This window comes from Cynocephalus volans, chromosome 2 (genome assembly GCF_027409185.1).
Source record: "Cynocephalus volans isolate mCynVol1 chromosome 2, mCynVol1.pri, whole genome shotgun sequence".
Lineage (NCBI taxonomy): Eukaryota > Metazoa > Chordata > Mammalia > Dermoptera > Cynocephalidae > Cynocephalus > Cynocephalus volans.
The window spans coordinates 194892734-194919425 of NC_084461.1; the positions used below are offsets into that span (position 1 = coordinate 194892734).

Consider the following 26692-nt stretch of genomic DNA (forward strand, 5'->3'; position numbering starts at 1 on the left):
TTTCTTGGGAAGCTACCAGAGACCACCATGTTAGAGCCTTTGGGGAGGACTCCATTCTCTCGTTAGACCTTACACAGGTTTCTTAGTAATTCTGCCATAGGTTAATATAGCATTTATTCGCCTAGCACTTGTAAATATTTCCTGGATTTAAACCCTTTTATATCTCTGCCAGGGAATTTGCCTTTCCTTGCATTGCGTTCAACGGACGTCAGTTTAATGCTGTTGGGAGGAAAAATATCTATGTACTAAGTGTATACTCTGCACAGCTTAAGCGTTCAACACGGACCGGGCACATTTTGATAGTTACAAGAAAAAAGCTTTAGAAATATTCAGTTTGGGTTTCGATGACAGTAGGAACAGGAACTGTGGTAGGGAACCCTTGCTAGCTTTAGCAAGGTTTCAGCAAGCCTATTCAACGTAACCTTTTTCAGGGCCCCAGGTTTTAAAGATTCTGTGTGAGCTAATGGTCAAAGGATAAAGAGCTTTGACCTAAGTGCAACCGGCGATAACCAGAGACCCATCTTGACCCAAGCTGAAAGATAGTGCCTGTCAGGGGTGAAAGTGCATCGTTGTTACTCAGAACCATTCTTTATTTTTGTGAAACTGGTTATGTTGATTAAAGCAATACCAGAACCCCCAAATAAGCTCACGGGCTTCGACAATTTAGCATTTTGTGAAAAAATTGTTTCATTTCGGCAACACATTTTGATCGTAAGCCTTGTCAGATGCATACAGGCTTTAGCCCTCAAAAAACCCTCCATCATTAACTCCTTTGTTTTTAACTCCTGCGACAAAATTTGTATTCGAAACAGTATATGTTTCCTCTAGTGTTTAAAAATCACACCCATTCCAATTACAATGCTCCCCTTTAAAATTTAAGTTTGGGTGTTAGGGTATGCAGAGAGGGCCTGGAAGCACACGAAGCTGTAAAATGGGGCTGGCAGGACTTTGTTTTAAGTCAAGTTCTGAAGTGGATGTCTCCTGAGGAGTGTGGCTGAGTACCATCTTGAGAAGGGATGAAGAGAAAGATTTCAAGGTGTTAAGACTTGGTTTTGAGGGAATTTGGTTTTTATAGGCCTAGAGAGACTGTCCAAAATTGTTAGACAACTTTAAAGGTTGATAAGACTCAAGCCATGAGAGAATTTTTTTTAGTAGATGCCCCTTCACTATAGAGCATTTATTAGTCAAGAGCTCATCCTACCAGTTCCACAGTTGGCAATCTGGATTTAAAAGAAAATGGGATAAAATTTCACCACCCTAGGTGTTTAGTTGTGTCTAAAAGAAATGTATGACCATTTACAGATGCTGTTTGCAATCAAAAAGACTGAAATAGAAATGAAATAAGCATGATAAAACCCTCAGCATCTTGAAAGGAAACCATTTAGCAATGAAATCAACCTTTTGGGGGGATTCATTCTATCAATGAACTGTGATTTCTGAAATGTTGGTGCTTTTTCTGCTCTATGATTATTGCTGATAGAAACTCAAGTTGCTCAATATAGTTGATTACGAATAATTTAGATGTGATCCAACAGCACACAAAAAAGAAAATGACTTCATCCTTTGGACAAGAGACAGTTCTGAAATCCTAGTTTAAGTATAGGTGGCAGACCTACAGTGAGCTCTGAGAATTACTCTCACTTAGAAGGAGCTTCAGAAGATCTCTCAACTCCTGGAAAAACACTGTAGCACTCCATTCTGGAAATTCTTGAGTTTTGTTGGGAGGAAAAATCCCTTACAAATAGAGCCAAGATTTCAATTAAAATAAGGTAGTAAATAAGAAATGTCAAAATAAATAGAATGAGAATAAAGCTTTTCATTTTTAGAAGACTCCATGGGGGCCAAATCAGAGATAAATTTGACCATAAAGGGTCTGAGAATCAGAATATTAGATTCCACCCTTGCTTTCAAATGTGTTCAGCTTTACTACTTGTTACGTTTTCTAATGGAGACTTGGATGTAACATAAAGAGTGGGGTTACTTTGAAAAAACTATTAAACACTTCTGGGCTCTTTTCCTTATTTTTTTTGGCAGCTGGCCAGTACGGGGATCTCAGCCCTTGACCTTGGTGTTATCAGCACCATGCTCTCCCAAGAGAGCTCACCGGCCAGACTTTATTTTTTCTTGCTACACACAACTAGATCACACTCACTCAGCAAAAGGGACACCCAAAACTTGGTCGTTAAGCAAAACTTATAACACGATGTCCCTCTCATTCGGAAGGAATCACACAAATTAATTCATGCAGATACTCAGCTCTCGTTTTCTGAGTTTCTACTCGGCATTCCTACTTTGGCCAAATTACTTCCTGTAGACAAATGCTCCACTTGCTCGGCTGAGAGTTGGTTAGCAAGCTATTGGACCCGGCAAAAATAGCTTTTAAAAAATTTATATTTGAGGGAATGTGAGGCAGTTGTACCGCGGAGGGCCTGGGTCTGGCGGTCTAAACAAAGCAGAGTGGACGCTATTATATTTTTTAGGCAAATGACAGCTCCTTCCTCATTTATAAAATCGAGAGAACACCTTACCGAGTAAACCTATATAAACAGAAAGGATTCCCAATGTCTGGGAAAATTTCGTTTTGCTGACCCCAGGATGGAATATCATCATCTTTGTCTATATTTTAGTTCTTAATAAAGCTTCAACAGTCAGAGGAAGAGCATCATTTCCTGCATGATCACGCACTCTGGATATCTAGGTTTCCCGACCTACTAAGGGGACGGGTCTTGTTCACGTGCTTAAATTAAAGAAGTGACCACCTCCACCTGCCACTGGCCCTTCAAATCTTCCAAACCCTCCGCCCTTCGGGTCGTTAACGATCCAAGCTTTAGTTTTGGCTCCCGGCGCCGCCTGGCGGCTGTTTCCAGAAGTCGCCTCTGAGCTTCGGGGTCCTGGCCGCGGCTGGGCCTGCCCATGGATTTGCCTAACACCAGACAGCCGTCCTCCGTCCTTCCCCCTCTACCCGTTGAAGATTTTAAGACGGCGATGAAGGGTCTGGTGTTCCGGCGAAGAAGGCGTCCAGTGGCCTCTTCACGCCCTGAAGGATGGCGGAGTCAGGCCGGCGTCGGGTAGCTCGCGACCCGGAAGTAGCCCCCGGCGCGAGGTCCCCGTTGCCGAGAGCAGGCGCGGGGGGCGGAGCTCGGCGGAGACGGGAAAGGGGTCGCCTCTCCGGCTCCTCAAGTTGGGGGCGCGCTCAGGCGTTGCTAAGCGGACCTCGAGTCTCCAGGGCGGGTGGCCGCGGTCTCCGGGGGACACGGTCGGCTGCGGTCAGAGGCAACATGAGTGCCGCGGGACTGCTGGCTCCGGCTCCGGCGCCTGCTGGAGCGCCGCCGGCCCCGGAGTACTACCCTGAGGAGGACGAAGAGCTGGAGAGCGCCGATGACGACGAGCGCAGCTGTCGGGGCCGGGAGTCGGACGAAGGTGCGTACTCTCGGTCGCTGGGCGGTCCGGGGCGGGGTGGGATCGCTGGGGGTGGGGGGTGGGCCTGCACGGGAGAGGGGCGGGGCGGCCTCGGGGCTGAAGGCCGGCTGGAGGGGTAGTTGGGGCGAGCGGGACTCCGGGAAGTTACCCCCAGCTGCGCTGGGGAAGAGGGTACGTCCAGGCTGCATGTGTCTTACTGTTCTGCGGAGAGGGACTTAGAGATGTTGTCAGAGTTGGAGGTCTCTTTAAGGCTCCCTTCCACGCCCCACCCACAACCGCCTCTGGTTGAAAGTCAGGTCTGCACTGGTTGGAATAGGAATTTCATTGAGTGCCCTGAGTAGTACTCCCCCTCCCCCCTTTTTTTGTTCCTGAGATCAGAGTAAAGTTGGTCTTCCTTTTTCCCAAACACCCCCCGTTTCCCCCCTCCCCCCATGCTTAAGTCAGGTCTGTACAGTATAGGACTGAGAATACAGGTTGGTTAAAAGAACCGGACCTGGAATCAGCCAGTTATAGGTTTAAGTTTGACTGTCACTTAACCCAGCTAAGTGAACTTAGAAACTTAAGCTTTCCAGCCTCTATTTACTCAACTGTAAAGGAGCTGTTTGTTGTGCCTCCTTCCTAGGGTAGGTCTGGGGATTAAATGAGGTGTGTGCATAAAGTATTTAGTCTGGTACTCAGTAACTACTCAGTACATGTTTTCACCACTTAGGAAACGGGCATGGGGAAGCTAGGGAGTTGCTTAATTGTGCACAGGTGTTTTCAGTTCCCATGCTTTTCACATTGCCATTACTGCTTCTCAGATCCTTGCTTTTCAAACTGTGCTTTACAGTATGGCAGGAGTGAGGAACGCTGTTTTGGAGGGATTAAGGAAGGAGATGGCTGGAGGAGAAAGGTGAAGAAAGGAGAAATCAAAAGAGACCGATATGTGGATGGAGTATTCAGGTTATCAAAATAGGACTGTGGAGCTAAAGCTAGACCAGGTGTCCGAATGAGGAGTATGTTTTATTCATCTGTCTCCCAAGTGCCAAGTAATGTGGCTGGCTGGCACATGACAGGAATTCAGTGAAGGTCTCTTGACTGAAGGAGGGAAGAAGGGTTTGTAGAAAATTGGATTTGTGACAGCTTTTCAAAAGGCAGCTGCATGTGCAGGACATAAAGTTGAAGAAACTAAGGGCATTTGGTTAAACTACATTCCGAGGAAAGGCCTAACCGGAGATTTTGAATGTGAGTCACTTGCACTGATTGTAATGCCCACTAGGGGGAATGGTGAAACCAAAATTATTTTTTTTCCCTTCAAGCGAAGGGGCTGTTGAAATGATGTAGAGACTCCAGCCACTTGCTTGTTCTAAGAACAGTGTTTAAGATGTTTTGAAACCGTTTTTGTTTGATCATCTTGTGTCCTTCCTGCTCCCTTTAGTTGTAACTTTGAAAATATTTTAGTTACTAGAGTTATATTTGTTGTGTTGGATTTCCCTTCGTTATTATATATATCTGATGTAAAATGTGTGAAGAGTTCACACTGGACATGTAACAGGAGAGAATGTACGTAACAGGGTTTTTTTGTGGGGCAGTGAGTGAGCCTTGACTGCCTGCAGAGTCCAGTCTAACACCCACATCTTTTCTGAACTGTCAAAGTTGTTGCTTCCTCAGAAGTGCAGCCTTGACCATGACTGTCCATGTCTGATGCACACTATTTTCTGGTTGCACTTCAGATAAAGGCAGGCTCATTGCATAAATCTGACTGTGTAAGTTGGAAATGGCGTTTTCTTTTCTGAAGTAACTATTTAATATTTTTCACGGGTGGCCTCATGCAGGCCTGCATGAGTAGAAACTCATTTTACAGAATTTTATTAAGGCTTACACGGTGTCAGGTGATACCAACTTTGTGAGTTATGATTTTAACTAACCCTTCTTCCCTAATTTTACTCAGATACGGAGGATGCCAGTGAAACTGACCTGGCAAAGCATGATGAAGAAGACTATGTGGAAATGAAGGAACAGTGAGTGTGATTCTTGTATTTCTTTTCTGGAATATAGAATTGACAACAAAATCTTTATAGTGAACTTGTGTGCATGGTTTTGACCATAGTGCTTCCAAAGACCATGTATATTATATGTGTTCAATTTCTCCCTTTATGTTAGTCACATTTAGTCGGTATTCCTGTTATAAGATTCTTTTGATGGTAGGCTAGAAAGAACCGTGAGGGAATGATTACAGGGGAGGGAATAAGGCCATATAACGGGAGGGAACCTTTTAATCTTTTACCACTTCATTGTTTTTTTTTTTTTAAGATAAGAAAACCCAGTGCTTAGAGAGGGTAAATGATGTCTTGAATTTCTGGGTTCTCAGATGGGCCAAGAATCCAGTGAGCACCGATTACATGCTAAGCAATATGCTAGATGCTTGGAGAGCTCAGGGAAACCTGGATTGGAGAGGAGGGGCACTGACTCCTCTTCCAGTACTCAGTCCATGTCCTCACCCAGCCTTCTCATTGTCTTTAGACAGAGCCACAGCCAGTTGTGCCCAGAGAAACAAGCCAATATAAGATATATTCAATAAGTATTTGTTGAATCTATTTTGAGGCTCTTGATTTGATTTTTTAGATTCTTTTAAACTAGATGATCCACATTCCTTTCCTTCTAGGTGCTATTTGCAAATGTTTTGTGGCCATCCTCTGGATTTTGTCATCTTTTCAAGCTTTGGAACCCAAAGGGGTAATTCAGCTAAGTCTGGCTAGTGCTGAATAAAGAAGGATTGCTTTAATAATTCATGTGATTTTTCTCACAGTTTCATCCCTGAAGCTGTGCTTGCTTTTATTTCCTTCAAGCTTTTTTACTGATTCACCGTGACCTATTTGAGATGTATTTTCACATACCTACTCTTTTCCCTGTACATGATCTCAGTGAATCTGATTTTTTTTTTAATTCTGTTTACTTCTTCAATCTGTCCATATTCCCTTTCAGAGACAGACTCAGAATTCAAAGGTATTGGCTGCCACCCTCAAAATGGTAGAAAATGTAATACCCTGAGTTCCAAATATTGACTTTTGTGAAGTCTACTCACTCATTCCCTCTCCTCTACTTGATATGTTTGAGCATTTTTTTTTTTTTTTTTGTCTTTTTCGTGACGGGCACTCAGCCAGTGAGTGCACGACCTATATAAGATCCAAACGCGCGGCGGGAGCGTTGCTGCGCTCCCAGCGCCGCACTCTCCCGAGTGCGCCACGGGCTTGGCCCTGTTTGAGCATTTTTTGAGATGATCTTTTAATCAAAAGTACATCCTTAAGATTTGGTGATATAGAAAATTTTGATTAAAATCGAATGTCTTGTGTAAATCAAGGTGAGCATCTTTAGAGAGTACATCAGAACTTGCCCAAAGACAGTCAGACCTCCTGTGTGATTCTCAGGTTCTGCCTACTCTTTCCTCCATCTGCATAGGGTTGGCTTGTATTTGCAGCCCTGTTTAAGCAATCAGAAGTCCTTCTTTTAGGTTGCAAATCCTTTTTGTTTTTGTTACTGTGAAATTGGAGGTGTTCTTCAGGTAGAAGCAAAAATGTGATTTGCTTGTGGAATCCACTGTTCACACAGACTTGCCAGAGTGTGTAATTGCTTATACTCCACTGGATGTGAGACGGGAAAAAAAAACATGCCAAGTTCTCTTGCTTTGTGTCTGCTCTGTGTTCTCATCCAGCTGAGGCTGCAAATTGTGCATTTTAACTTGTTTCTGAATTCCTATTATTTCTCGGATCCTAAAAGAGTAGTGTTTTAAAAAATGATATGGTTTATTGACTTAGTGCCTACACAGCTGTGCTATCTCTATGGAAAAACATGTTGAAAGCATAATCTTACTCCTTTGAAATTTATAACCTAATTGTAGAGTTGATATGAGTTGTTTTTAATGCCATTTCTACATTTTTGTGTGTATATTACTTACACATCTAAATAAGGAAGAAAATGTCATCACACTTTCAATTTTTCTTTGTATGTTCCTGCCTAACTCTATCATTGTCCTTATTAAAGTCTATCTTCATAGTTGCAGATTTTAGACTAGTTCTCTAAAGGTGGGATAACAACAGGAGAATCTACAAAGTTAGGTTATGATTAAGGAACACAGAGTCCTTGCCCCTCTCTGATTCCTGTAGCTGCTGGTACATTTTAAACCAGTGAAGTTTCCTCTTTCCCCTGAAAGATGTTAATTACATTCCTATAACAAGCCAGGCAATTCCTATGTGGATTATTTTGGAGTTGAGTATTGAATGTTTTTGTCTTTCAGTGTAGCTTTTCTTTTTTTTTTTTACAGGATGTATCAGGACAAACTGGCTTCTCTCAAGAGGCAGTTGCAACAACTACAGGAAGGTGTGTGATTGAAGCCTTCATTTCCAAGTATACTTCTTAATATTACAAACTTTTGAAGTCTGTATTTCACTACTCTGTGGTAGTGATTTAAAATTTGGTCTGGCTGATTTTAGCTGTCTGGCACAAATTTTGCTCTCCTTTGCTGTCAGTAAAGTGATTTCCAAATGCTTTTATTTTTCATGTATTTATTTTCAATACATAGTAAATTCTTCAAATGGAATCTCATTTGGGGCTTTCTGTAGAGCATGAACTGTGATGAAGACCACTGTGCCTAAAGCTAGATATTTTTAGGAAGGACATTGTTACCAAAGAATAAATAAAGTTTTACTATTTTTTTCTAAAACAAATGGTAATGAACTGTAGGTTATCCACACTGTTTTCTCTTTTTGCTTGGTAAATTAAAAATAGATGGTATCTTGTCAAATGCTGTTTGCTTTTGAAGGCAGTTCAGAACACAGCCTCTTGAGTTCCACGATGGGTTCGAATCCCAATTTAACTACTTCCTAGTAATGTGACCTTGGGTATGTCACTGTCTCTTGCTTAATCTGTTTTCTCATCTGCGAAATGAAGAAAATAAGAGTAGATGAGATTATGCATGAGGAATTTCTAGCACGATGTTAGGCACACCATGAGAATTTGGGGATGTTGAGCTGCTGCCATTAGTTCTTTGGCTTTATGTTGTGGAGTTCCCCAGTCAGTGAAATTGCTTTTCCACCTTGCACTTTTATTGCTTGTGGGTGATCTACTCCCTTGGATGATCCCATGGACAAGCATTATGATGAGGAGACAATTCTCCCACAAGTTGGGACCCTCATAATTAGCTACTTTGGGGAAGAGCAATGAAATGAATAGAGATTTGTTTTGGTTATCAATACCTGAGCTGTCTAGTGTTATCACTAGCCACATGTGGCTATTTAAATTTAATTAAAATTAATAATTCAGTTCCTCAGTTGCACTAGCCATGTTTCAAGTGCTAAATAGCTACATGTGGCTAGTGGTTACTGTATTGGATAGTGCAGATATAGAACATTGCCACTATTGCAGAAGGTTCTACTGGACAGCGTTGATGTAGACCTTATTGAAGGAGAATGAGATTTTTTCAAAACAGTCCAAGCCCATTGTCTTGGACCATAGGAGCAAGTGATCAGAATTGCTTGGGGGTTTCTCCACCTTTCTACTCTCCCTCCCTAGAGAGTCTTAATTCACTAGGTTGGGATGGACTCCCAATAGGCCACAGGTGGTTTCTGCTGTGTGCCTTGGTTGAGAATGAGAGTTGTTAACTCTGCTTAGGTATGGCTTTCCTTGGTTTGTGTTTTACTGTGGTGTTACTACAACAGTCACTGTTGGTGCTAGAAAATAATTTTAGGAAACAATATGAAGCAGATTGATCTTCAGAATAACTTTATTTTGTAAATGTTCAAAATCAGGTACATTACAAGAATATCAGAAGAGAATGAAAAAACTAGATCAGCAGTACAAAGAGAGGATACGAAATGCAGGTAAGGCTCTTTAAAATGGAAATGAATCATCATTAAATTTTCCACCTTCTGATTATCATTGTAATATGGCCCTAAAAGCTATTCTTCAAAGTATCCCAGATATTCCATTATGGGGAGAATTTTCAGGAAGAGAGCCTCCAAAGCCACATTTAAATAAAATTGGTTCATCTTTTTTTCCAGTGGCTGAAGAATAGCCTGGTAGTTAAGGATGTCAGTGGTTCCTTGCAGGTAGGTTGTTTTCTCTGGTGCCCCAAGGGTAGCCTTGCACCTTCTTGCTCATGTCTGTATGGCTGCCTGAATGGACAGTTGGAGGTACTGATGTGGAAAAGGATTGTAGGTAACTACACTCCCGTTTTGAATCAAACCCTTGACCTTAGTGATACAAGGCTGTGCTCTAACACACTGAGCTTACCAGCTAGTCCCTACTCCCATTTTAAGTTTGTTTCTTTTGCTGTTCTGTGCTCTGGGAAGGAAGGATGTCCTTTTGTTATTTCCCCAAAGTATTGCGTTATAAGCATTTAGAGAAAAAGAGCATGCTTTTGCTTTTGGTCTGCTGTGTACAGTAAATGTATTCATTCAACAAATATGTTGAGCATCTGCTATATTTAAGCACTGAGCAATGTAAAGTCATGTAACATTGTCCTTGACTTTAGGAAACTCACTATTTCATGGACAAAAGATAACCACACATGTAAAGTCAAGGAGTAATGTGAGTTAAATAAAGAATCATGCAGAAAATAAGATGTGACAACTGTTTTAAGTATGTAAATACGGATTCCTGAGCTTACAGGAAATCTTTTGTATGTGTAGAATTTTTAATTTTTTTTAAATTTTATTTTGTCGATATACATTGTGGTTGATTATTGTTGCCCCTCACCAAAACCTCCCTCCATCCTCCCTCCCCCTCCTCCCCCATCAATGTCCCCTCTGTTTGCTTGTCTTATCAACTTCAAGTAGTTGTGGTTGTTATATCTTCTCCCCCCCAGTTTTTTTTTGTGTGTGTGTGAATTTATATATTAATTTTTAGCTCCCACCAATAAATGAGAACGTGGTATTTCTCTTTCTATGCCTGACTTGTTTCACTTAATATAATTCTCTCAAGGTCTGTCCATGTTGATGCAAATGGCAGTATTTCATTCGTTTTTATAGCTGAGTAGTATTCCATTGTGTAGATATACCACATTTTCCGTATCCACTCATCTGATGATGGACATTTGGGCTGGTTCCAACTCTTGGCTGTTGTAAAGAGTGCTGCGATGAACATTGGGGAACAGGTATAACTTCGACTTGATGATTTCCATTCCTCTGGGTATATTCCCAACAGTGGGATAGCTGGGTTGTATGGTAGATCTATCTGCAGTTGTTTGAGGAACCTCCATACCATTTTCCATAGAGGCTGCACCATTTTGCAGTCCCACCAACAATGTATGAGAGTTCCTTTTTCTCCGCAACCTCGCCAGCATTTATCGTTCAGGGTCTTTTGGATTTTAGCCATCCCAACTGGGGTTAGATGGTATCTCAGTGTGGTTTTAATTTGCATTTCCTGGATGCTGAGTGATGTTGAGCATTTTTTCATATGTCTGTTGGCCATTTGTATATCTTCCTTAGAGAAATGCCTACTTAGCTCTTTTGCCCATTTTTTGGTTGGGTTGCTTGTTTTTTTCTTGTAAAGTTGTTTGAGTTCCTTATATATTCTGGATATTAATCCTTTGTCAGATGTATATTTTGCAAATATTTTCTCCCACTCTGTTGGTTGTCTTTTAACTCTGTTAATTGTTTCTTTTGCTGTGCAGAAGCTTTTTAGTTTGATATAATCCCATTTGTTTATTTTTCCTTTGGTTGCCCATGCTTTTGGGGTCGTATTCATGAAGTCTGTGTCCAGTCCTATTTCCTGAAGTGTTTCTCCTATGTTTTCTTTAAGAAGTTTTATGGTTTCAGGGTGTATATTTAAATCCTTAATCCATTTTGAGTTGATTTTAGTATACGGTGAGAGGTATGGATCTAGTTTCATTCTCCTGCATATGGATATCCAGTTATCCCAGCACCATTTGCTGAAGAGGCAGTCCCTTCCCCAGTGAATAGGCTTGGTGCCTTTGTCAAAGATCAGATGGCAGTAAGTGTGTGGGTTGATTTCTGGATTCTCTATTCTATTCCATTGGTCAGTGTGTCTGTTTTGATGCCAGTACCATACTGTTTTGGTTATTATAGTTTTGTAGTATAGCTTAAAGTCAGGTAGTGTTATGCCTCCAGCTTTATTTTTTTTTGCTCAGCATTGCTTTGGCTACGCGAGGTCTTTTATTATTCCATATAAATGTCTGGATACTTCTTTCCATTTCTGAGAAAAATGTCTTTGGAATTTTGATGGGGATTGCATTGAATTTGTATATCACTTTGAGTAGTATGGACATATTCACTATGTTGATTCTTCCAATCCAAGAGCATGGGATATCTTTCCATCTTCTTGTATCCTCTCTAATTTCTCTCAGCAGTGGTTTGTAGTTCTCACTATAGAGATTTTTCACATCCTTGGTTAACTCAATTCCTAAGTATTTTATTCTTTTGGTGGCTATTGTAAATGGGCAGGCTTTCTTGATTTCTCTTTCTGCATGTTCACTATCGGAGAAAAGAAATGCTACTGATTTTTGTGTGTTGATTTTGTATCCTGCTACTGTGCTGAAATCATTTATCAATTCCAACAGTTTTTTTGTAGAGGTTTTAGGCTGTTCGATATATCGGATCATGTCATCTGCAAACAGGGACAGTTTGACTTCATCTTTTCCAATCTGGATGCCCTTTATTTCCTTCTCTTCTCTGATTGCTCTGGCTAGTACTTCCGACACTATGTTGAATAGGAGTGGTGAGAGTGGGCATCCTTGTCTAGTTCCTGTTCTTAAAGGAAAAGCTTTCAGCTTTTCCCCATTCAGGATGATATTGGCAGTGGGTTTGTCATATATGGCTTTAATTATGTTGAGATACTTTCCCTCTATACCTAACTTACAAGAGTCTTTGTCATGAATGAGTGCTGAACTTTATCAAATGCTTTTTCAGCATCTATAGAGATGATCATATGGTCCTTGTGTTTGAGTTTATTAATATGGTGTATCACATTTATTGATTTGCGTATGTTGAACCAACCTTGCATCCCTGGGATGAATCCCACTTGATCGTGGTGAATAATTTTACGTATGTGTTGCTGTATTCTGTTTGCTAATATTTTAGTGAGGATTTTTGCATCTATATTCATCAAGGATATCAGCCTGTAGTTTTCTTTTTTGGTTATATCTTTACCTGGTTTTGGTATCAGGATGATGTTTGCTTCATAGAATGAGTTTGGGAGATTTGCATCTGTTTCAGTCTTTTGGAATAGTTTGTAAAGAATCAATGTCAATTCCTGTTTGAATGTTTGGTAAAATTCTGCTGTGAATCCATCTGGTCCTGGGCTTTTCTTTGTTGGGAGCCTTCTGATAACAGCTTCAATCTCCTTTATTGTTATTGGTCAGTTCAAATTTTCTCTCTTCATGGTTCAGTTTTGGGAGCTTGTGTGTGTCCAGAAATTTATCCATTTTCTCCAGATTTTCAGATTTGTTGGCGTATAGTTGTTTATAGTAGTCTCGAATGATTCCTTGTATTTCAGATGAATCAGTTGTAATACCTTTTTCATTTCTAATTTTTGTTATTTGAATCTTCTCTCTTCTTTTTTTGTTAGCGATGCTAATGGTTTGTCAATTTTATTTATCTTTTAAAAAACCAACTTTTTGATTCATTGATCTTTTGTATTGTTTTTTGGGTTTCAATTTCATTAAGTTCTGCTCTGATATTAATGATTTCTTTCCGTCTGCTAACTTTAGGTTTGGATTGTTCTTGTTTTTCTAGTTCTTTAAGGTGAAGTATTAGGTTGTTCACTTGCCATCTTTCCATTCTTCTGAGGTGAGCATTGAATGCAATAAATTTCCCCCTTAATACTGCTTTTGCAGTATCCCACAGGTTTTGGTATGATGTGTCATTATTTTCATTAGTTTCAATAAATTTTTTGATTTCCTGCTTGATTTCTTCTTAGACCCATATGTCATTAAGTAGAATGCTCTTTAATTTCCATGTGTTTGTATAGTTTCCAGAGTTTTGTTTGTTATTAATTTCTAGTTTTAATCCATTGTGGTCTGAGAAAATACATGGGATAATTCCAATTTTTTTTGAATTTATTGAGACTTGATTTGTGACCTAATATGTGATCTATCCTGGAGAATGATCCATGTGCTGATGAGAAGAATGAATATTCTGAGGTTGTTGGATGGAATGTTCTGTAGATATCTGCCAATTCCATTTGGTCTAGAGTCTTGTTTAGATCTTGTGTTTCTCTACTGATTCTTTGCCTAGATGATCTGTCTAATATTGACAGTGGGGTGTTCAGGTCCCCTGCTATTATGGTATTTAGTGTCTATTTCCTTCTTTAGGTCTAATAGCGTTTGTTTTATAAATCTGGCTGCTCTAACATTGGGTGCGTACATATTTATGATTGTTATGCTTATTAATGCATCAGTCCTTTTATCATTAAGTAGTGTCCCTCATTGTCTCTTTTTATGGTTTTTAGTTTAAAGTCTATTTTGTCAGATATAAGAATAGCTACTCCAGCTCGTTTTTCTTTTCTGTTTGCATGGTAAATCTTTTTCCATCCTTTCACTCTTAGTCTATGTGAATCTTTATGGGTGAGGTGGGTCTCTTGTAGGCAGCATATAGTTAGGTCCTCCTTTTTTTTTTTTGTCTTTTTCGTGACCGGCACTCAGCCAGTGAGTGCACCGGCCAGTCCTATATAGGATCCGAACCCGCGGCGGGAGCGTTGCTGCGCTCCCAGTGCCACACTCTCCCGAGTTCGCTACGGGCTCGGCCCAGGTCCTCCTTTTTAATCCAGTCAGCCAGTCTGTGTCTTTTGATTGGGGAATTTAAGCCTTTTACATTAAGAGTTGTTATTGAAAGGTGTTGATTTATTCTTAGCCTTTTATTGGTTGTTTGGTTGTCTTAGGTGTCTTTTGTTCCTTGCTTTCTGATTTACTGTTTGGTTTCTGTGTTTGTTGGTTCCTTAGGTTGTACATAGCGTTTTTGTTTGTTTTCTCTTCATGAATGCCATTTTTATTACATTACTGGGTTTTGATTTTTCTTGGTTTTTTATGGCAGTGGTAGCTATTTTTCAGGAACCAAACCCAGTACTCTCTTGAGGATTTCTTGTAAGGGTGGTCGTGTGGTAGTGAACTCCCGCAGTTTTTGTTTGTCTGAGAAATATACTATTTGCCCTTCATTTCGGAAGGATAGCCTTGCAGGGTAGAGTATTCTTGGCTGGCAATCTTTGTCTTTTAGTATTTTGAATATATCATCCCATTCCTTTCTAGCTTTTAGGGTTTGTGATAAAAAGTCTGATGTTAGCCTGATTGGGGCTCCCTTATAGGTGATTTGACGCTTCTCTCTTGCAGCTTTTAAGATTCTCTCTTTGTCTCTTAGTTTTGCCAGTTTGACTATAACATATCTTGGAGAAGGCCTTTTTGGGTTGAATACGTTTGGAGATCGTTGAGCTTCCTGGATCTGAAGATCTGTGATTTTTCCTATACCTGGGAAGTTTTCTGCCACTATTTTGTTGAATATGTTTTCAATGCAATCTTCGTTTTCCTCCCCTTCTGGAATACCCATGACTCGGATATTTGAGCGCTTAAGGTTGTCTGATATCTTTCTCAGATTTTCTTCAATGTCTTTGATTCTTTTTTCTTTTTTTTATGTCTGCTTGTGTTATTTCTTTCTTTCTTTCTTTTTTTTTGTCCTTTTCGTGACCGGCACTCAGCCAGTGAGTGCACCGGCCATTTCTATATAGCATCCAAACCCGCGGCGGGATCGTCGCCACGCTCCCAGCGCTGCACTCTCCCGAGTGTGCCACTGGCTCGGCCCTGCTTGTTTTATTTCAAGCAGCCCATCTTCAAGTTCAGAGGTTCTCTCTTCAACTTCGACCAGCCTGCTGGTTAAACTCTCCATTGTGTTTTTTATTTCGCTGAATAACTTCTTCAGTTTGGCAAGTTCTGCTACATTTTTTTCAGGACATTGATTTCCTTGTACATTTCCTCTTTCAGGTCCTGTATACTTTTCCTCATTTCATCTTGTTGTCTAGCTGAGTTTTCTTATATCTCATTCAGTTTCCTTAGAATTATCACTCGAAATTCCTTGTCAGTTATTTCAAGGGCTTCTTGTTCTATAGGATCTAGAGTTTGAGATTTATTAACTTTTGGTGGTGTACTTTCTTGATTTTTTGTATTTCTGGTATCTTTTTTTTGATGTTTATTCATTGTGGTAGGGGGTTTCACAGTCCACTGGTTTGAGACTGTTGACTAACTAAGATGTTGCTGTGGTTGCCAATTTGGTATGGCTACCTCTGTGACTGCTCAGTTGGCCTCTAGTGCCTTGTGTGTGTGGTTGCCTCGGGTCTTGGGCCTCCCCGGGGAGCCACCTCTCTGGTCAGCTTGGACTCTGCTGGGCTGCTGGATCATGGGGCGGTACCACAGGGTGTGTGATCTCTGCTGAGCTTCCACTTCCTGTGTACGACTTCTCCCTGTTCCGTGCGCTCTCGCCCGGGCTGCTGGATGACGCAGTGGTGGCCCCACAGGGTGTGTGGTTTCTGTCGAGTCTCCGCCTCCCTAGCCGGACGTCTCCCTGCTCTGTGCGCACTGGGCTGGGCTGGGACGTGTCTTCTGCAACCCTCATCTATCAGCTGGGCCTTCAAGACCCTGCTCGGCACCACCTCGCCCAGGAAGTCTACCAGGTTTCTGCTAGGCGTAGACGACCGGTCGCTCTGGGTGCCTTTGTTACACTGTGTAGATCTTTCTCGGAACTTATCACCTTCCTCCTGGTATCGCGGTTATTTGTGTACTTGTCTTATCTCCCACACCAGAGTGTGAGCTCCTTTGGGAAGGAGCCCGCAGCACACGGTTCACCTTTGAATCCCCCTGGCGCGGACCGACTATGGTGCCTGCCCGCAGTCAGCTCTCCGGCAGGTTCAAGCAAACTCGGGAACTCTCCGACCACACTATTTCTAACCCGAAATCAGTTAGGCCTTTTTCCGAACTGGTGGCCGCAGAGATGGTATCTGCCTCCCGGTAACAGGAAGTTTACCGGGGGCTGGAGCCCAGGGTGCATTGGAGTGACAGTTGGCCCAGCCCGTACTTCCTTGCCCTCCCGACGCTGCCCCGCGACACTCCACGCCACCAGCCCCGCCAGAGAACCACGGAGAGAGTGGGAGGGGAGGCCAGCCCACAGGCCCCGGGAAGCCCCACGCCGGGGCAAGCAAGTAGGAAGGCTCAGTGAGGAGCCGAGCTGGGCTGGAGCCACCACCACCTGAGAAAATGGAGGCCGCCCCGGGGCCGGTGAGTGGCCCGGTGGGCCAGGCGGAAGCTGGGCGGGCGTCCGCCTCCCGAGCAGGGCCGGGCCGGGGGTCATTCACGGGGCTGTGCCGGGCCGGGCAGCTCCCTCTCTGCCTCTGCGTCGTCGCTGTCCCCGTCCTCGGCCGCCACCGCCTCGGGCTGCTCACTCAGTCCCACGCTGTGGCTTGTGCGCTCCCAGGAATCTTCTTTTATGCCGGCCTGAAACCTCGAATCCTGAATAGGGCAGCTGGCCGCCTTCAGTGTGACCCCAGCCTCCGGGATCCTGGCAGCGTCAACAGCGGCCCGGCGCCATGTCCCCTGTTTAGAGACTCGCTTTTGCAACTAAGAAACAGTTCTTTTCCTGCTCCATACTTCAAAGCTGTTGCCTGTAAACGAGGCAGCCTTTCCTGCCAAGGGCAAAGTGGCGGTCAGCCCCCACGACTGGCCACCAGCAGCGGTCCTCCCTTAAGAGACGGCCAGAGGAAGGTCCACAATTTTCCCGGCTGCCTAAGGCCCAGTGGCCGCCTTTTCCACCTCAGCTACTCCACGCCAACCGCCGCAGCCACCGCCATCTTGAATAGAGGTCTAAATAGAAGTTTTTCTGTGTGTTGAATGTTAAAGCTCATCATCAGCCAGCATTTTGAGTTCAGGCAGTATGCTAGTTCCTGTAATGGTAGAAGTAATGTTGGATTTTAAAATCAGGTCTAGGTGCTGCTTCTCATGCTGCCTTCCTCTCGAGTTCTGATCCAGCGAATTGCCAACTTTCTATTAATGGAAAGCTTCATTCTCTCCCCCTGCTGGGAAGGTGTCTAATGTGCACCAACAGATAGTAAAGGAGCTGAAGGAGCTGGGGGTGCTGGGAAAATGGAGCCACAGCTATCAACCCTCTGCCCATTTACATCCTGCTTGTGCCTCCTGCTACCCCTGCTGCACTCTTTAAGTTCCTGAGGCACATCCTTGGGATGTCTTTGAAATCCTCAACCCTCTTCCTGGAGTTTCCCTTCAGTGGGTAATGGAGGTGGCACTGTGGAAAGAGATGGTTCTAGGTTCAGATCCTGCCTCCACTACTTGAAGTCTGTGCCTTTAAGCAGGGTATTTGCTCTTAGAGTCTCAGTTTCCCTATCTGTAGAGGGAAGTACTGATTCGTCAGGGAAATAAGGAAGTAAGGAAAGAAAATCGATGTGAGCCATTTTTCTTAAGCTAGAACAGCAGGTGAGTATTGAGTTGTTTTTCTTAATTCTACTCTCAGACTCTTAATCCTGTACTCATGTGTTCTTTCATAAACATTTCTTCCCGCCAGGTAAAAATGCAGAAGAGCTCCTAAATCAGTCACAACAGGAGCTTTAAAAAGCACCTTCTGTGTAGAGATAATCCACCTGCTTTAACTAAAAGAACGACTGTCAGCTCTAAGTGCTAATTGTCATTTTGACTTGTTGGTGCAAGGTGTGATGTTTTTGGAATGGCACAGGACTGCAGATGTCTGATTCGTTTGTGCATGGTACAGGTTGGAAGCAGTCACAGGAGTGAGCATGTTGGGCTGGGTGTGGTTGGGCTCATGTGCCTGGTGATTCCCAGTGCCAAAGTGATTAGAGAGTCTAGGGGCTAGAAAATGAGTGGCTTCTCCTGTTCCTCAATTAATTTTTTCATTCAACAACTGTTAATTGACATCTGGACTCTTATTCTGGGGTTCCTAGAACTCCCAAAATTCTATGGAGTATGTGTGAATGTACATATGTGCTTTTTTTCTGGGGAATGGGTCCATAGGATTTATCAGGTTTGAAAAGGGGACCATGGTAGACTCTGAACAGCACCCCCTGTGGTTATGGGTCTCCCAACAATCTTTGTATGCAGCAGACCCAACTGTTACCCAGAAAAACTTAGAAGCCACAGACCTATTTTGATTCAGGTACTGGGTTTGCAGAGGGGCTTACAATCTAGTGGTTGGGGGAGCTCCTTGGTAAACAGTTACTGATTGCCTGGCACATAGCAGGTCCTAAATAAGCTGTTGAATACTGTTGGGTGGATATTTTAAGGTGACAGGGGATTGATAAGTGAAGGGCTGTCAGGAAGGGCCTCAGGGAGGGAGCTGCATTGGATCAGGAACTTTGGAATGTGATCATAGAGGCCAAAGGGCATAGCTAGCAGAGAGGAATTGGTGTGAGTAGAGCTTGGTGGGCTGAGAGTAAAGCCCCCGGAGGATCTGGACCTCTGTCTTTGGATTTTCTGGGAATATTCTTCCTTACCACACACAGTCGTTCACACAGTGCTTTAAAGTCATCAACGTGGACTCTGCTTCTGGGTAATTGCATTGTTTCTTCCTGGCCCATCCTGCTGTATTTTGGGACTGTTGGAGGATGTGGACTGAGTGAAAGAAGGGATAACTTTTAAAGCTACTGCTGCTTGGTTTTGCCCTCCAGCAGAGCTGCCAGAGCTGATTCTACTCAGGGCCAAATTTTAACTAGACACGAGTACTTCTTGCATCCTTACCCTTCATGTATATCAACATTTTGCTGAGGAAAACATTTGCTTTTTGTAACACACTTTCAGAAAGCAATTACTGCCTCTAAATAAATCTTAACATCACTGTCCAGAAAGGTGACACAGCCTAGTGAATCTAATTGCACTTTTTATCTCTTTCAGAACTCTTCCTCCAGCTGGAAGTAAGTACCACGGGTCTTCTGGATTTGCAAGCTCTTTCTGAGACTGGAATCTTGCTCTCCCAATTTGGTGGCCTTTCCTTCTGTCACCAAATAGATAGTTTGGAAGCCTTCACCACTGTTCTCTTTGACTAAAGGACATTTGGTCTCAATTCAGGCATTCTATTTTTTTGCTGTTTGAGCAGCCTCTGCTTATCACAGGGGATTAAAGAATACTCACCCCTCCCTGCTTTCTTGTTAACTTTTATTTTACATTAAAGCCGTTTGGAAGTATTTCTGAATTATGATGACCTAATAATTTGATATTGGTCCTTGAAGCAGCCCAATCTATGAATTGGCTCAGTGGTTTTGTTTTACAGCTGAAACTCTCAGGGCCAGTAGGAAAGATAGATATTTAATTTTTCCTTTCCTTCCATGGACACCTGAGTGTCTGTTCTTTGTCAGGCTCAGTGATACAGTACAGAGATGAGGGCGTGAATCTTTCATGATGTACTGCTCATGGGGTGGCTAGCATGTGTGTGGTGGGTGCTTTTTGAAAAGATCATGGTTTATCAGAGCCACACTATTGGAACCTGTTTTTTTTTTAATGAAATCAGTTCAATGCACATAGTCACTCACAGCCTGAAGGGTCACACAATCCACACCTACAGCCCTCCATAAGCCCCCCACTCCCGACATTTAATTTTAAAAGTGAGCGTTTATGCAATTTTTATTTTAGGACAGTTTTAATATTTGAGTATGCCAGGGTTCAGGCACCTAATAAATCGTGTATTGCTCTTTTTTCTTACCATAAGTATCAAAAATAATAGCAACTTGTGCCATCTGGCCTCAATATCTTGTAATTAGATGTTTCATCTGTAATCTTTCAAAAGGAATCCTTAAAAGGGATTATTTATTATCTTTGAGAAATGTATGTTCTGTTTTAACATAGAAGCTGTTAAATATAAGATGTTGAAGAGAGGTGATACCTGAGTAGCAAAAACAAGCAAAAGTCATGTGGTTCAATATATACATATTTATTTTTTTAATGCATTAATTCATTGGAAAACTTGCTCCTCGATGCTTTGTTACTGCATGTTCAAGTGAGACTATATTTCTCATGTTTTTAGTAAAGGTATATTCTTTGCTGTTGAGGGCAGAGCCCTAACTTTGAGTTAGAGCCCTGGCTGCCAAGGCCTTATACCCCCAGCCTGTGTTTCTCTTTTGTTTAGACTGAACAAGTAGAAAGAAATTACATTAAAGAAAAGAAGGCAGCAGTGAAAGAATTTGAAGACAAGAAGGTTGAGCTGAAAGAGAACCTGATTGCTGAGCTGGAAGAAAAGAAGAAAATGATTGAAAATGAAAAGTTAACAATGGAACTGACTGGAGGTATGAAAGCCCCATGGGGTGGGCTCTGGGGGGCCCTGAAGGGCTGTTCCAGTTACTCCTTCTGCCTGACTTCTAAGTGCAGAGCAAGGTGAAGGAGAGTAGGCTTCGATATCACAGATGAGAGTTCTGGCTTCACCATGTATTGGCTATGTGACTTTAGTCAAGCTGCTTAACTTCTCTATTTTCCCCTCTATAAAATGGGGCTGATTGTATCCTGTCTCGCAGGATTGTGGTTAGAAATATGAGTGCCTAGTACAGTGTCCTATAATAACAGATGTTCAATAAGTGGTAGACCTTTAATAGTAATTGTAAGCTCTGGCTATGCTTTACCTAATTCCTAGGTCAGCTGCCATTTGTGTCTTGATTATGTTCCTGAATTACTTACCAAGTTCATCTGTGGTGATCGGAATCCCTCTGCTTTGTTTTTTTTGGTCTGCCTTAATTACAGAAAAGGTATTGTCTTGCTTTGACCTAGATATAAGAACAAAGGCTTTTGGTTATATCATCTGTGCTATTGGATCTCTTCCACCAGGCGTTACTGTAAACATTTCAGAAAAAGCTGGTATGATTCCAACAGGATAGCTAAACTTAACTGTTTTCCTGTTAAGGTAGTAAAGTTATATGAGGTTCAGAACTAATCCCTCCTTAGCCTTCTAGTATTTACTAATCCACGTATGGGAACCCAGCAGGTTGTAGGCAAGTTTGAGGGAGAAGCCATATGGGCTGACTCTTCTGTTGCCAAATGTAGACTGATGAATCCTAGGAAGAAACCAGGGAACTGGCTTGAACTAGGTATTTTGAAACTTGGAAAATACTGCAAGACAAGTCAGTGGTGAGTTTGTCATGTAGATATGTAGGTGGTATACCCTTCTGTACACCCCCGAATTTAACTCTTATAATCATGTTCAGAAGATAATGGGGCTTTGGCATGTCTGATTTAGCAGAGTTCCATAGGAAATGCGTTGTTTTTATGGATCCTTGGGGCTGACTTTGAAACTAAAAGTAACTAGTTAAGATCTGTGTTCTCCCCTGTGTATTTCTGTTCTGTGATCCAGCTTGGCCCGCCTGTTGACACAGATTCCTTCTTCTAATCCCCATGATACGCTGAAGAGAATGTGGTTGTGCGGGAATCTGACTCTTGAAAAATCTTTCCTCTGATAGCTTCCTCATTAAGGACTTGGCAAATGGAGTGGGTTCCTTGAAGACCTCTGAAAGTGGCTCAGAAACTTTTTTTGTGAGAATGAATGCTGAAATAGCATCTTCAGACAGCATCATCTTTTTCTTGTTGAAATGTCTTTGTAATTAGACTGATGGCACTGTAATACCTTGTCTGGTACCAGTCTGCCTGCCTTTCTTCTGACCTGCACACCATTTTCTTTGGTGGCTGTGACTGGCATTGATTCCTCATCGCTCTCTGCTAGAGCCACCAGATGTTTGGGAGTCTTCATTAGGCTAATGGGAAACATTGTCAGTTTATAGCTGCTCCCTTTCCATCTGCAGGGGGAGGGTATCATCACCTTACCTGTGATTTGGTATCCTAGTTATTGACAAGCGGTAGACTTTGTTTGGCCAGGCAGTTTTACAGCCATAAACTTAACTGGGCCAGGAGGCATCCTCAGTGACTTGAGGCCGAGCTTGCCAGGGTAGAAAAGACAAATAAATGCAGGGAAATCATTTGTAGTGCAATAAAATAGATTGCAGGAGTGTTTAAAGCTAGCGATGGGCATTAAAGGTACTGATGTCCTTCCTCGAGCCATTTGGTACCCTTGGTATGGAAGGCACTGCCAAGGTAATGATAGAGTGTTGGAAGAAAAGGTGCTGGAGCTAGAAGGATAATTAGCATTTCCACAGATGGTGCTGCTATGGTGTTGGATTAAAGGCCTGATTTCATTCCTCTAATTGAGTGACTTATTTCATCTTAGTGGCTTGATGCCCGATATCAACGTTGCCCAGCTCTGCCCAGAAAAGATATTTTTTAAAATCTCCTTTTGTAGTTTAACATGAAGATCTCTTCCAAAGCAAGGTAGCATAAAAGGCTGATGAGACACTTAGTCCAAATAACCTGTTGGGAATAGGTGTATCTGGTGACCTGCTGTATCCAAACGTGACTTCAAGCATTTACAAAATCTCCATGGGAATTAGCAGGGTTAGCACACCCAACCTGCTTGTGGAAACTGGGTTGTGCAGGTGGAAAGGTATACCGTAGGTAAACAAACTAGGGTGAAGTATAGATCAGTGCTTCTATAGCTTCAGTGTGTATATATGTCACCTGGGGTCTTGATAAAATGCAGATTCTGTTTCAGTGGTGCTGGGGTGGAGGCTGAGGTCTTGCATTTCTTTCTTTCTTTCTTTTTTTTTTTTTAAAGATGACTGGTAAGGGGATCTTAACCCTTGACTTGGTGTCAGCACCACACTCTCCCAAGTGAGCCACGGGCCGGCCCAAGGTTCTGCATTTCTAACCACCTCCCAGGTGCTGCTGATGCTGCTGATAATGCTGGTGGGACCACCCTTTGAGTAGTGAGATTATAGGTAGAATTACCTGAGTGTGAATTCTCTCTGAAATTGAGGCCAAGACTATAAACCAAACAATCAGAGTTTTAAAATGTGGGGAGCTTTGTCATTTTCGATTCGTTTTTCTTCTTGCCTTTAGAGTATCCTTCTTTTCTCCTTTCTTCCAACAGCCCACTAACTGCCACTTCATTTTCTTTTTTTAAGTTCTTGCTCACCAGGGGCATCTTCCAACACTCAGGCCCCCATGGAAGCTACTTATGAGCTCAGTAAAGCCTGGGAGTTTCCTTTAGAAGATACTGGATTCATAGTTGGCGCCATGAATCATTATAAAGGCAAAATAGAAGTCTGTTTCCTGAATACTTTCATTGAGCCAGGCATTATATAAAAATGTTATTGCCAACCCTTCAGACTCACAGACCTGGGGTGATTCCTGGCTCTGTCATGAACTTTGTTCTGAGGTAGGGTTTTCTCATTTGGGAAGGAGATGAGAGAACCTGCTATGGAGGGGTGGGTGTGAAGATGAGATGAGGCCTATGAGATGCTTCAGAAAGTGACAGAGTAAACACCTGGGGATTGGGAAGATGTAACTTCATTTAGTTCTTGTAGCTCCCTTTGACTTGGGTGTCATTATCCCGATTTTACAGATGGCGAAGGGGACTCAGCAATAGAGCCACTTGCTCTAAGTCCCCAGTGAGATGGATAGTGGTTAAGCCAGAATTTGTCTGACACTAAGCATGTTCTCCTAACCACCACATTATTCTAACTCTCTATAAATACCATCTATACATGTGGAACTAAGTGAGTCACATAATTAGCCTAATGGGTAAGGTTTGTGTCCTCAAGCAGCTTATGTTCTGATAGTTAAAAACTGACACAGCCTTCGTGTCTTCCCCAGTGTAAGGCAGTATTGAGATAGAGGGCTCCTAAATGAAGGTAAAGATTTGACATGCTTGTTTTTACTGATTCTGAAACCTGAAGGTATATGTGGTTGTACTGCTGTTGAAGCAGTAAGTTTCACACACTATGTAACAGATGCCAGTGTGTCTTTGGAACTTTGGAAGTCAAGACAAGGAGAAGAGTTCCCACACAAATATCTGGGGCGGGAGAATGGAGGAAGTGACCTGGATTTTGGGTGAAGTGGGTTTGTCCTCAAGATTTCTTTCCTGCTGACAACATTGTGCAATCTATGCCTGTTAATGTGTTTGAGGATGCAGAGAGCATGGTTCGATTGGTTCACTCTTTAAATGTCATGCCTTCATTATGGGCAACTTTGGCCTAATGGAGATTGGTCCTTTCATTTCTACCCTGATTTGGTCTCCAAAGACCTGACCTTGATTCTTATCCCACTCCAACCCCAACAAGGCACCTATTTGTGGTTACCACTGCAGCATTGATTTGTGACATTGATGAACCTGCCAGCCCCCTGGAGAGAGGGTGTGGGTATGCTGAGGTTTGCCGTGGGCCTCCATTCTAGCCCTGTGTTGCACTGCTCCTGGTTTGAAGATAATTGCACCTTCTATGGTGTTTACTCTACAGTGGCTTTAAATTCTTTCACTTCTGTTACTTAAGGATGCTCCTTTGAATCATTACAACTAATTTTTTCTAACAGTTGAACAAATATGTACTTGCTTTAATGGTTAAAGTATGTTAAAATGAAGATTTTACTGAAGTTGTACACTTTACACAGGTGAGCTGTTGAAAGTTGAATGAATAGGCCTAGGGAAGGGCAGAATAAAAGACCAGCTCGTAAAGTGGTAATTGCACATTAATTGCAGGTAATTAATTTTATCAGGAATATCTTTCCATAGAGACTGTACTATAATATGAGTCTACCTAGCTCTGATTCAGCCTGCACTCCCATTTCTTAGATGCTTCTGTTTCTTAAGATGGGAGACCCAGTGCTACCTGGGGCGTACCTGTATCTATCAGGTTTCCTGGTGAGCAGAGCGATAGGGTTTACACTATTAAAGGTCATGTATATGAGGTGGTTTGGAGAGGAGTTGTATACCTAGTCTGCATGTTACATGTACTCTACTAAGTCTGGTTGAATTGTTTGATGGTCAGTGAGATTCTACAAATGGTATCAACACTGAAGCAAACCTATGAAGAGTCCTCTGGATTAGAGAGGCCTTCTAATTTAAGCCAGTTAGAGGTATCATGTGGTTGATGCATGATGTCTGAGAGGAAGACTGACTGATTGCCTGTTCAGATATCTTCTCTACGGTTGTCATACTCCAAGGCTTTAGATCTAAAAGTTTGATTTTTGCCAGATTGAACTCCTTGGGACTCTCAGTGGCCAGACTCACAGGAGGCTGATGTAAACTCAATGCCAGCCTATGGATTACAGTGAAAAACAGAACTTCCAGATCCAGGTGGTCAGGCTGTCCCATCCCTCTATGAAAAATCTACCTTAGAAGACAGCTAGGCAAACCTGGGATCAGAATAAGACAACTTAAGTGGATAATCTTACTGTGTCATATGGGGCTGTGATACTTATATTTTGATCTCCCCCTCAAATCACATCCTCCATGTGGGCCACTGGCCAGACTGCTCCTGCTGTTTCCTCTCTCCCAGATGTGGTGGAGACATACTGATAAATTTGAGGGGCTTCTCCAGAGCACCTTTTTTTTCACAGAAGTCTTTTGGATAAAGTTAATCAGGTTATTGCTGTGACCAGGCTAATAAAATGGATCGATTTTCACCAATTCATAAGAATTAAATTTTATTTTCTGATTTGCAAGTAACACAAATTTGCAAGTAATGCAGTTATGATTTTCTGAGTTTAGTGGCCATGATTAGACTTGGTTATTTCCAGGTCCTCTCAGCAACATCCTTACTTGGCTTACTTCCATCTTATCTGCCCCACCCCCCCGCCCCACCCTTTCCATTTTCCAGTCTTGGCAGTCTTGAGTCTCCTGCAGAGCAGGGCTCACTCAGCCATTCTCTTTGGTGGACAGAGCATTCCATAATGTTCACAGGTTACGTACTTTTTCTCTGGTGCTCTCTTGGATTGGGTAAACTTCCTTCACACTTTATTTTCCAAATTAGGTCTGAATATTGCAAAGCCTCACAGTTGACATCAACTGCTTTTGAGTATGTAACTGCTATTCATCTGTTTGTGCCTTGACTTTTTAAAAAGATCTTTGTATAGTTTTTTCCTGCCTGAAATTATGGTAATAAAAACCAGCGTTGATTGAACTCTCGTTATGCCAGGCACTGTGCTTAAGGGCTTCACGTGTATCATCTCATGTAACTCTCATAACACCCTGTGGGGTGGAGGTGTCATTGATATTACCATTCTCTAGAAGAGGAAACTTGAGACTTAGAGTATTTATGTAGCCTGGCTTAGGTTGTGCAGCTGCTGCAGGGATACAGACCTGTGTTTGTGTGACACCCCGCTCTTAACTGTGGTGCTGTGCCACCGGCCAATAAGTAACTGGAGAAAGGTAACACCTTAGCACAGGGTAAGAAATTTCCTTTAGGGAGAAGG

At 42.4% G+C, this 26692-nt stretch overlaps 1 protein-coding gene across 1 annotated transcript in view; it reads left to right on the forward strand.

Moving 5' to 3' along the window:
- The first annotated feature begins 3125 nt into the window (after positions 1-3125).
- SUDS3 (SDS3 homolog, SIN3A corepressor complex component) overlaps positions 3126-26692 on the forward strand; it is a 40327-nt gene continuing 16760 nt past the window's right edge. The window contains exons 1-6 of the mRNA XM_063085869.1: positions 3126-3420; positions 5351-5420; positions 7721-7776; positions 9204-9275; positions 19307-19326; positions 20535-20691. Coding sequence (XP_062941939.1) covers positions 3279-3420; positions 5351-5420; positions 7721-7776; positions 9204-9275; positions 19307-19326; positions 20535-20691 — 517 coding nt within the window. The 5' untranslated portion in view covers positions 3126-3278. The remainder of the gene's footprint in view (positions 3421-5350; positions 5421-7720; positions 7777-9203; positions 9276-19306; positions 19327-20534; positions 20692-26692) is intronic.